This window comes from Musa acuminata, chromosome BXJ3-9, assembly GCF_036884655.1.
Source record: "Musa acuminata AAA Group cultivar baxijiao chromosome BXJ3-9, Cavendish_Baxijiao_AAA, whole genome shotgun sequence".
Classification (NCBI taxonomy): Eukaryota; Viridiplantae; Streptophyta; class Magnoliopsida; order Zingiberales; family Musaceae; genus Musa; species Musa acuminata.
Window position 1 is genome coordinate 21,910,150 of NC_088357.1, and position 11,185 is coordinate 21,921,334.

General features: G+C 40.0%; 1 protein-coding gene across 1 annotated transcript; it reads right to left on the bottom strand.

Annotated features, from left to right (window-relative positions):
* Nucleotides 1-4,629: 4,629 nt before the first annotated feature.
* Nucleotides 4,630-6,608, bottom strand: LOC103998419 (NAC transcription factor NAM-B2-like). The gene is made up of 3 exons (XM_009419892.3): nt 6,126-6,608; nt 5,644-6,023; nt 4,630-5,573 (listed from the first exon to the last, which is right to left on the bottom strand). Exons 1-3 carry the CDS (start codon nt 6,346-6,348, stop codon nt 4,917-4,919), a joined length of 1,260 nt encoding a protein of 419 aa, XP_009418167.2. The 5' UTR covers nt 6,349-6,608; the 3' UTR covers nt 4,630-4,916.
* Nucleotides 6,609-11,185: the final 4,577 nt, after the last annotated feature.

Here is an 11,185-nt window from a genome sequence, read left to right on the forward strand (position 1 = left end):
GTCATTGTTAGGATCAAGAGCGGTACTAAGGGGGGGTAAATTAGTGTAGAGGAAAACTTTCGCGATTTCAAAAGATTGTTTGTTTCGTTTAAAATTGATTCTGATGAAAATGGTTTCGATTCAATCTGTTTCGGAGAGAAGTTAAACTTGAAAGCTTTCGTAAAAGTGCAAGAGAAGATTAAGGAGGTTTGTAATAAAGTAAATTGCATAAATGAAAAGCAAACCGGAATTTAAAGTGGTTTGGTCAAAGTGACCTATATCCACTTTCGGATTCCTCCTCCAATGAGATCACCGGCATCCACTAAAGGCCTTCCTTCAATAGGTGAAAACCGAACACCTCTTTATAGCACTTTCTCTTTTTCCCGGGTTTAGGAGATAACCCTTACAGGTCTCACTCCTCTTTCTTGGATGGTTACAAGGCTAAGAGATGAAGGAGGAGAATTCTAACTTTTGTAACAATTTTATGACTCAAGAATTTAGGATCAAGCTAATACTTTCGTACCTTTTCATGCAGAAAAGGGTGGGGTTTTTGTAGGCCCTAATGGCTTCAAAATTAGAGCTAAAAAGTGTCACATCCCCGGAATCCAAGGTACTAGCGGTACCACCACCATTACTGGGTGATACTACCATCATTAATATGACTCTGGGCGGTACCACCATCGAACAGGGGCGGTACCACCACCCAAAAAACATGTCCAAGCGGTGCCACCACCGGCCATATTTTTAGGGGCTGAATTGGGTGCTCAATTCGACCCAATTCAGTCCTGTTAAGAGCCCAGTTGGCCCCTAATTAAGTTAGTGGGATCACCTCCCATTCCTAACTTAATTTACGCTCTAACTATGATAACTAAGACATGATTATAGTACATCTTGTTCAGGTGCGTCAATTGCTCTTCCGGCGTACTTCCAACGAACTCTCAGTAATGTTCCGATGGACTCCCGGCAAGCTCTTGGACTTTACGATGATCTTTTTAGTGAGTTCCGATGAGCTTCTTTGGCAAGCTCCTAGACTTCTCGGTTGGTTCCGGCAGAACTTCCAACGAACGTCCGGACTTCTATCGAACTCTCAAACTCCCAATGAGATCTCGATCTTGACTTCGGCACAACACCTGCTTTATGTCTTATTGCTATCGTAGTTAATACTGTATATTTTTCTCAATATATAGATTAGATCAAACAAATTATAATTAACTTCATCATCAAAATCCGAGATTCAACAATCATAAGCTCAAAGAACATATTCAAGTCAGCTCAAGCCTTACACAAATTTGACTCGTACGATGTAGCTCAACCCAACTTTAACTCAAAACTCTATTTCAAATCCAATGTGGTTGGATTCAACTTGAGCTCAAAGAAAGCCAAAGAGATTAGGTCTAATTAAATTAGATTTAGCTTGAAGTCCTAAACGCATTAGGACACTTTTAAGTCCTAAATCAAAGGTTGCAACCCCCTAGAAGACATCCCAAAGTCATACCCCTTCTTAAATGTCCAACCAACCTATGTTGAGAGGAAAGAGAGAAAGAAAGGAAGGAGTTTACAAGTTCAACGGTTATTCTTCTTATCTCTAGCCACCTTACTGTAGATTGCTGTCAGCATTAATAGCTTCTAAAGAGGCATTTGGCAGCAACAAAAATAAAAAGAATCCGAAAAGTAATAGCAACAAGCCCTAGTCGGCCCTAGCCTTCCAGCATTTGCCAAGAGTAAAAAGAAGAAAGAAAAAGAGAGATGAGTTCTATGACGTGCTACAAATCTCTATACACAACCCCTTTTTTCTTAAGTTCCAATAGTCAAAGTCCTTCGTCTAAACTTTATCTAGCTATTGTGAGAAGACTTAAATCCTACTATTTATCATCCAAACTTAAGAGGAGATTCCAATAGTAAAAGAGAAGAAAGAGATCGAAATTGATAATAATCCTTAACCTGTCGACAACACTCGAATGTTGTCTAAAGATAACTTATATTGTTATGCCTCTAGTTTATTTTTTACTATGCTTTTATTCTATTGTTTAGCCTTTATAGTTTGCACTTTAATCTTATTAGCAATAGAGGATGTTATTATTTTATTTTTATACTTGTTTCTAGTGATATTTTTTTCCTCTATCAAAAATTTCACTTACAAATCATCAAGCCCATACCCCATACAAATCATCAAGCCCATACCCTAAGAAAAGTCGTTAAAGTAGATTTTCTTCACTTACAAAATCAAATATATCAAAATTTGAATAACCTAATTGGGATGATCTCAACAAAGCTCATATGAAGTCCTAATCAAACTCTCATTGCAATCCAACTTCGTCGAACTCGAGTCAAGACCACTTTGAAGTTCCTAGGCAGATTTTGACTAGCACCAACCAACTTTACATTAGCTCCACATTAGTTTAAAGCCCAATCTGAGTGGGACTTGGATTATAGCGCCCTTCGACCAATTAGGGCAGCAACTAAGAGATCAGGGCAATTCCTAAAGGAGTTAGGACATCCCCTTGCCATTCGCCCTAAAGGAGTTCTAAATCGCCTAAGCTCACTTCCCATCCTATAATCGACCCTAGTTGCAAGAGAAGAATAGGAGAAGAAAGAAAAAAAATTATCAAGTTCAAGCTTTCAGCCACTGATCCTCTTTCCTCCTGCTCTAGTAGTCGAAGTTTTTCTTCAAATGTCATCCAGCATTTTTAATGACTTTCAAAAGTTACCTTATATCATAACCTTATGTGAAGATAATGGAGAGTTAAAAGAGAAGATCAAAACCAATAGTTAACTCTATGGAGAGTAACTAGTATGCTGAAGTACAACTTACACTTGTTATGCAAGAAGTTAAGTCTTTCATCTCTTTTAGTCTTTTTTTCTTTAGATTTTGTAAACTTTTAATTCAAAGCAATAGATGATATCTTCTTTTTTATTTTATGCTTTTTATATAGTAAATTTTTAACTTCTTTATAAAATAATATTCGAACGATATTTGATTCAAACTCTTCGAGTTCAAACCCAGATTCAAGAGTTTAAAAATAGAAAATAAAAATGATCCACAACAAAGAATTATTAGAAGTGAATTAAAGATATTCTTCTATATATTAGAGAAAGAAAGGGGCACTGATCGAAAATTTTAAAAATAAAAATATCTTTGGAAAAAAACTTAAAAAGAAAAGTTTTTTAAAAAATTTATCATAAAAAATTTCCTCGAAAATAAAAACACAAGTGAGACTTGCCCTTTGCCGAGGGGGCAGAACCCCCCGGTCCCTGGGTTGGCGGACACGTGGGACCCTCACGCCTATCTCCATTCCCTTCCTCAGAACAACCTGCGTCTATCTCCATCCCCTTCCTCGCAACAATAACAACAAGGAGGAATCGAGGAGGATCGATTCCTCATGGGCACATCAGCTGAGCGATGGCTTCCACCCTATATGGAGAGCGATTCCATGGGCATGTTTGCCACATCTCTCCGCTGCAGCGGCAGGGACGAAAGGAATCAAAGTGCTCAGAAGCAGAGGGGGAAAGGGTGGGATGTGCCGCGATAAGGGCGAGAGACTTGTCGCAGGACAAGGCCGACACGTCCACATGAGCTCGCTCAGCAATTTCCCATGACGGGAATGGCGGAAAAGGAAACGTGGAAAGGCTTTTGGAACGGCATAAACCCCGCAACCCACATAGTAGGATTCGTGACACTCAAGTCAACCCCACAAATGCTCCGGCCTACCTTCTTGTTTTGGGTCAACCTAACTTTCTTTCGGATTCGGTGTCCACCTAAAGTATGAAGATGATTCCGATCTTTCTCTGTCATTTACACGCCGCAGATGGCGATAGCTAGCAGACTGTGCAACAGAAGTTGGCTAATATACCTTCAAATGCACAGAAGAATAAAAGGATGCCTTCACAACTCATAATTCTCCCACGAAAGTGAAATTGAAGGATTGGATTTTGTTAAATGACACCATCACATGTAGCAGTTTACTAGTATCAAATTGTCCCAATATTTATGACTCATTTGTATCTGTAAATTAAATTTGAAGGATTTGAACCTGAAACTATAGGACGAAGTGCAGGTGCATTGATGTCGACGAAGAAGCATGTGATAGCCACGTCTCAACAAATCGAAACCCAGAAAGCACAGATATGAATATGAATCTGCAGTGCAGAGAAGATACATTTACCTACTTCTCAGAGCTCGTAAAAAATTAGGTTTGCGATCAATAATCCTCAAATATTACCATGAATTTGAGGCATGTACTTGAAAACCATTTCTATGACCAGATTCTCTAGTATTACCGCTGTTACTTTCCATAAAGAAAATAAGAGAATTCATGTACCAGAAACAGAGCATATATGGGCGGTCTGTGATCGTACAATTCATAATGCAACAGCATAAGCGGATTCAGCAGAATGAATCATACTTGTAGCACAACATAACTCGAAGCTCTTTATCTTGTACTGAGGGAGGGAATTGGCATGCTGTAATAGCTTATATGTGAATATAACTTTTAGATGATTGAATTAATACCACAAGAGCTACACTGGGTTGTTTTGTGTTCTGAAGAAACAGAAATCATGAATAACTACAATAAGTTCAGTTTTATATAGAACTTCCGATTATATGAGTAACACTCACTGCTTGGCTTGTTTTTGTTTAGAGAATTGCTATATCTGATCTCTCTCTCTCTCTCTCTCTCTCTCTCTCTCTCTCTCTCTCTCTCTCCCTCCTATTTATTAAGAATCCAACTGTATTTATAGTCTGAAACTTGCAATCTCTGTTCTCCTATCCAACAGTAAGCCAATACTTACACTGTTGAAGTGGCAGGGAATGATGGGAAATTGAGGGATTTGGCATTAGCAGCTACCCCTTCATCGAGCCTTCTTCCACGTATGTTATGGGCCGTTAAAGGACAGACAGACAGGAATATCAATACTCACCTCTAAAAACACGTCAATTAGGAGCTCCAATTCACTCCGGGGAGCTGGTATGGCTGCTGGAAGATGGCTCCACCATCCCTCAGTTGTCGAAGCATCATTTGGTCATGGAATGTTGTTCCATGCGGCATCTGGTTGAGAATCATCTGATTTTCATGGCCACCATCATCGTTGGTGGCACTGCCATTGCTGCAGCTACTGGTATTGTTTTTGTTGGCAGCACTGCTACTGATATTGCCATCGCCGGTGTGGAACCTCTTGGCCGATGGTGCTGCGATGTCGGTGGAATCGGTCCAGTATGCAGAGGCAAGAGGGTTCCTCGTGGGGAAGGTACCGGCCGGAAGCAGCGCAAGGTTGAGTTGGGCCCTTGGCGCTGCTGCAGCAGCAGCAAGATGGGTGATGGGGTTGGACGGCAGCCCAACCTCGTTCGCGAGTAGTCCCTCAAAAAAGGTCTCGTCGTTCTCGAGCAGTGCGTTGTAGTTGGTCGGAGGTCTTTGAGGTAGAGGACCGGAGTCAGGCTGCCCGCCTGTCGCCGCCGTCTGCTGAGCTAGAGATGGTGCGGCCCCGAGGATGTCGTCCATGGCATCTTCCCTGTCCCGTTGCATCGCCCTCATGTCAACACCGACGTCGCTACTGTTGTTCTTCTTGTAGATGCGGCACAGAACCCAATCGTCCAGCTGCATGAACCATAAGCAACAGGGATTGTCATGTAACAGTGATGGTTCTGAGTATATGGCAGTAATTTACCCTGAGGGATCCGCCCCTCTTCTTGTTCGCCATGTGGCCACCGTGGGGTGGCCTGCAGCTGCTACTGCTGCTGCTGTTGCTGTTGCTGTTACTGTTGTTGTTGTTATCAGGGCAGCACCTGCTGCTGGCATCTGCGAGCCGGTACTCATGCATGATCCAGTTAGTCTTGATTCCTCTGGGAGGCCTCCCACGGTAGAACACGAGGGCTTTCTTCACTCCGACCTTGACCTGGTTCCCACCGGACGTCAGCACGGGCTTGTCCGTTCCTGTGGCCTTCCAGTAGCCGGACGTGGCCGCCCTGTTCGGCCGCGCCCCGTTCGGGTACTTGCGGTCCCGGGGGCTGAAGAAGTACCACTCTTGCTCTCCAAAGCTCGCCTTGCCTACATAAACCACGATCGATCAACGACTAGGAAGGATAAAAGCAGTCCTACAGGATCAAACAAGGGCTGATGGTGAATGCAAATCAAGGAACAGACACGGACCTGGGAGCTCCCAGGGGTCGAACTTATAGAGATCGACCTCCGTGATGATGGCAACGGGGAGCGGGGCGGAGGCGGCCTTCTTCTTGAGGTAGTGGACGACGAGCTCCTCGTCAGTGGGATGGAAACGGAAGCCCGGCGGGAGGTGCGGTTGTGGCGGTGGCTGCTGCTGTTGCTGAGGTTGATGTTTCATGCCGGAGGACGAGTCGGTGCTATCTATCTCCATCTCTAGGGAATTAATTATAGGGGAGAGAGAGAGGAGGAGGAGGAGGAGGAGGGAGGAGGAGGAGGAGGAGGGGTTATAAAGGGCCAGAGGGATGTGTGTGTGTGTTGGGGCAGGCGGGGGGGTGGAAGAGGAGGGTAGTGGGCGTGCCGATAGCGTTGGCCCGGGGATTCCGCTGGGTCAGCGAACGGCCTCTTCCGGGACGGTGCGTGATATCGTCCGCTCCGGCGGACAGCGTTGGGGACGTGTCGAGGGGGACGGGATGGGGCCCACGGTGAGTTCCGGGTGTGTGAAAGTCCCGTTTCCGTTTCTTGTGCCAACCCAGTTCGGGTCACGCCGGTACGAGGAGTGACGTCACCCAGAAAAATAAATGTCGGTCCAATCACCTTTGTATATCGGATTCATCCAATTCGCACGTCACAATCCTATACTGTTGCTGATGGTTCATGTGATCATGTGGTGACCCCTCTCTCTCTCTCTCTCTCTCTCTCTCTCTCTCTGAGTCAGCATTTTTCAATCAAATTCCTAGATACTTTAATCAATATTCGAATAAGTTCAAGTACAGAAGTAGGTAAGTTTAATGAGATCGATGTCAAGGTAGCTGATTGAGATCCATTATCATTCCTACTGTCTCTAAAATTCTGATATCCTTTAATCAAGCTTGGAATAAATTCTAGACAGGGATTGTACTAATTGATAAATGATTATGACAACGTATAGGACTTTTAGCATATCCATTGTCATTCCTACTGTCTTCGAAATAAGTAATGTCTTTGATCTAATTCATTCATCTTTTAACCTATACCTCATATCATTGTACGATTATGATGTGAGTATCAAAGGAAGACTATAGTAAATGAGGGTATTTTTGAAAAAATTATTATACTCGTAAAGGATTTCTTTCTTTATCTCATCCGATATGTAAATGGAGACATGTGTTGGTCTATGGTTGGGTGGCGAAACGAGCCTTTCGGGGGACCCATCAAGTGGTAATGCTAATGGCTCCTGAGAAGGTTGCAACTATTGTTTCGCGGAATATACTCGTGTAACCTTTTTATTTCTCTTATGTTATTTTTGATGGGCAAACATGAAGAAGAGACTCAGGACTATCCCAACTGTATCATTGATATCATGCTTTTTGTGATGTTGTGGGTATCATGTGCTCATGCATCATCGTCATGATGACGTTGTAAAAGGTAAAATAAAGGGAACCTCATGCACTCTATTTATGTTATCTTTTCACAACTGCTACAAAGATGTCATCGACAGATTCATATGCACTCTCTATTTATGTTATCTTTTCACAACTGCTACAAAGATGTCATCGACAGATTCATCGGATAATCGATTAATTATATTTATGAGACTAAACTATATACCTACAATTTCGAATTCCAACTCTGTGTGTTTTGATTTCGATAAAATCGGTTTCGTAAAGATGTTAACTTGAAATTGTACGAAAACGTAGTGAAAGAGGAATTCAATTTGCAATATGGTAAATAGTAAGAAGTAAATACAAACTAGATTTTATAGTGGTTTAGTCGTCGTGATCTACATCCACTTCGCCGATTCCTCTTCTATCGAGGCCACCAGCATCTACTATCGATGTTCTTTCAACGGGCGAAGATCAACTACCCTTTTACAACCCTTTTCTCCTTTTTACAAGTTTAGGAGATAACCCTTACGAGAACTCACTCCTCTCTTATAGAATTCTCAACTTAGAGTGGAGGAGGGAATTTCTAAAGAGATTGCAGTAGCGTTTTCTCACTTTTGAATTCTCTATGCTTGTATAAGTTAACTAGGGATTAGAGGGGTATTTATAGGTTTCAAGTTGATTCAAGCTTGGAGCCTAAAAAGGTCTCATCCTAGGTTTCCTAGGTACTAGCGGTACCACCGTCGTTCCTGGGTGGTACTACCGTCGCAGGATCTGCTACTGGGCGATACCACTGTCGAACAAGGGCGGTACCACCACCTAGCCTAGGCGGTACCACTGCCCAGGTTTCCTGGGGTGCTGTTCCCCAAGCGGTGCCACCACCGGCCAGGGTTTCAGCACCCTGGTTGGGCCTTGAATTTGGCTCAAACCAATCTAACTTAGGGCCCAATTAGCCCCTAACAGAGTTGTTGAGATTACCTCCCAATCCCAACTCTAATTATGTGCTAACAATGATTCCTAAGACATAATCTAAGCAAAATAAGTCTGGTTTCTTCCGACGAGCTTCCGGCGAACTTCCGACGATCTCTCAGCAATGTTCTGATGGTCTCCCAACTAGCTCCTAGACTTCACGACGATCTTGTTGGTGAGTTTCGACAAGCTTCTTTGGCAAGCTCCTGGACTTCTTGGTTGGTTCCAGCAGAAGTTCCGATGAACGTCCAAACTTTCGATGAACTCTCGAACTCCCAACGAAATTACGTTCTTGACTCCGGGACTTCATTTTACTTTATGCCTTGCTATTGTAGTTAATCCTGTACACACAAAAACACACTTCAGTCTAGAAAATTATCACTAAGTATGAATCATGTTGTCTAGCATGTCATCAACGTTTCGTCCGATTCTTCGGCGCATCGTCCGATCTTGCGGCTTATTGCCCAATCGGCCAGTTGACCTCCGCAACTCCGATATCCTTGGCGCAATATCTACTCTTCTTGGCCCGATACTTGAATCCATGGCCCGAAGCTTTCTATCGATACATCGATCGATCCTCCAGCCTGATGTCCAATCTTCTGACACGTTTTCCTCCGGCCCAACATGATTCTTCCTACTTTAATTATCTCTCCCTATCGAAGCATCCCACGTCACTCAAAACGCAGATCAAATCATAAATACAATCAATCAATTTCATCATCAAAATCTAAGATTCAACAATCTCCCCCTTTTTTATGATGACAACCAATTGATACGGAGTTAATTTTAACTCCCGGAGTTTAAACAAACTCCCTCTATCAATATGTCATATTGATAGAACCTTAAATTCAAGCTGAATTCAAGTCATTGCAAATTTTATCATGAATATTTGCAACACATCATAACATGATCATACTTCTCCCCTTTTGTCATCAACAAAAATGAGAAGTTCTAACTATCAAAAGTTTGAGATATAAGTTCAAATCATTGCATAAAAAACATAATATCAAGTTTTATCATCATGCAATTTGTAAGCTAGAAAATTTAGCAAGTGTTACATCTTGCAAGCTATCAAGTTTTAGATATACAAGGTAGTAAGATAGCAGGGTTATAACATACAAGCTAGCAAAACTTTCGAAAGCAAATGCAAGATAGCTTTCTTGTTGAAGTGTATAAGCTAGTGATTCTTGCTTCCTATTGCAATATGCAAGTTGCAAGTTTTGCTTCTGGAGATTGGCAAGATAGTGACGTTCAAGATAGCAAGCTCTTTCTTCTCTTTTGAGAAGTGTCATTTTTGCTTTCTTTGTAAAGTGCAAGCTATCAAAATTTTACATTATTTTACAACAATCAAGCTAGCAATTTGGTAAGTGTTACTTCTCTTTAAAGTATGAAAACTAGCAAGTTTTTTAAAAATAATGTAAGATAATAAGCTATTAAGACACAATGTTTTACATGAAGTAAGCTACATAAAATACATTTGCATCTTTTCTTTAGATGCACAATCAAGCAAGCAAGTTTTTGCATCTTCTTGACTTGTGCAAGTTAGCTAGCAAGCTAGCTATCTCCCCCTTTATCATTTTCAAAAAGAAGGGAAGAATACAATTTTATATCTCTTTTTTCTTTTACAATAATTTTTAAATCATAATAAAGGATAAATAACAAAGATGAAAAATCAAGTCATGAAATTTAAAATAATTTTTCATCATGAATATTTCATCATTACATGTATCATTATCATAAGTTAAAGTATTACATGCATAATGCCAAAACATCATTTATAATTATATCAATATTTCAATCATTATTTCAATATATTTGTGCATCATTACAGTTTTAATTTAAGACATGCATAATTTTAAAACATTACATATCATCTTTACTCTATGCATGATACTAAAAATAAATCAATTATCATATCATATATGATACTCATAAGCTAGCAAATTTATATCATTTTAGAGTATCAAAACAATATCATGAGTATTTCATGTATTCATATCATCAATGTTTCAATCATTATTTCAATCATAAAAAATGAAAGATCAAGTCTAAAATTCAAGAAATCAAGAGAAACCATGATCCATTTTAACAAATCTCCTCTTAAATAATTAATGAAAATAACTCTTAGGAGATTATGATATAGATAAAATTTATTTAATCTTGTAGGAGAACAAGATCACAATTCATGCATATAAAATATTATGATTCACATAGAAAATCTCTTCTTTAGTAAAATACCAAGAAAAATCGTAGGAGTACAAAGAAGAGATCGTGATTAAAAAAATATCTCAAATAATTCTAATAAACCAAGATCATGATTTTGAAAAAACTTATTCAAATTTAGATCGTCAAAATCATCAAAATCTCAACATTTCTTTCAAGAGATTCAAAATGACATAAATAATTTTATTGATCTCTTAGTGAAAAATCGATAAGGTAGGGATTGAGAAGTTTTCAAGAAAAATACTTTCCTCTTTTTGTTTTAACTTATTGATTGATTTCATACATATATGTTCTTTTCTTTTATACCAAATTCATGCATCATTCATTAACACCAAAAAAGAACTTTCAAAAGATCATAAAAATTATCATGCATAAGTTTAAAATATAAACTTGTTAAGCATGCTTTCAAATCATTATTACATTTTTATTAAGATATCAAGCATGGTTTCGTTGAACATAATGTTGAATGATTCTTAAAGATATCTAAATCTTTTT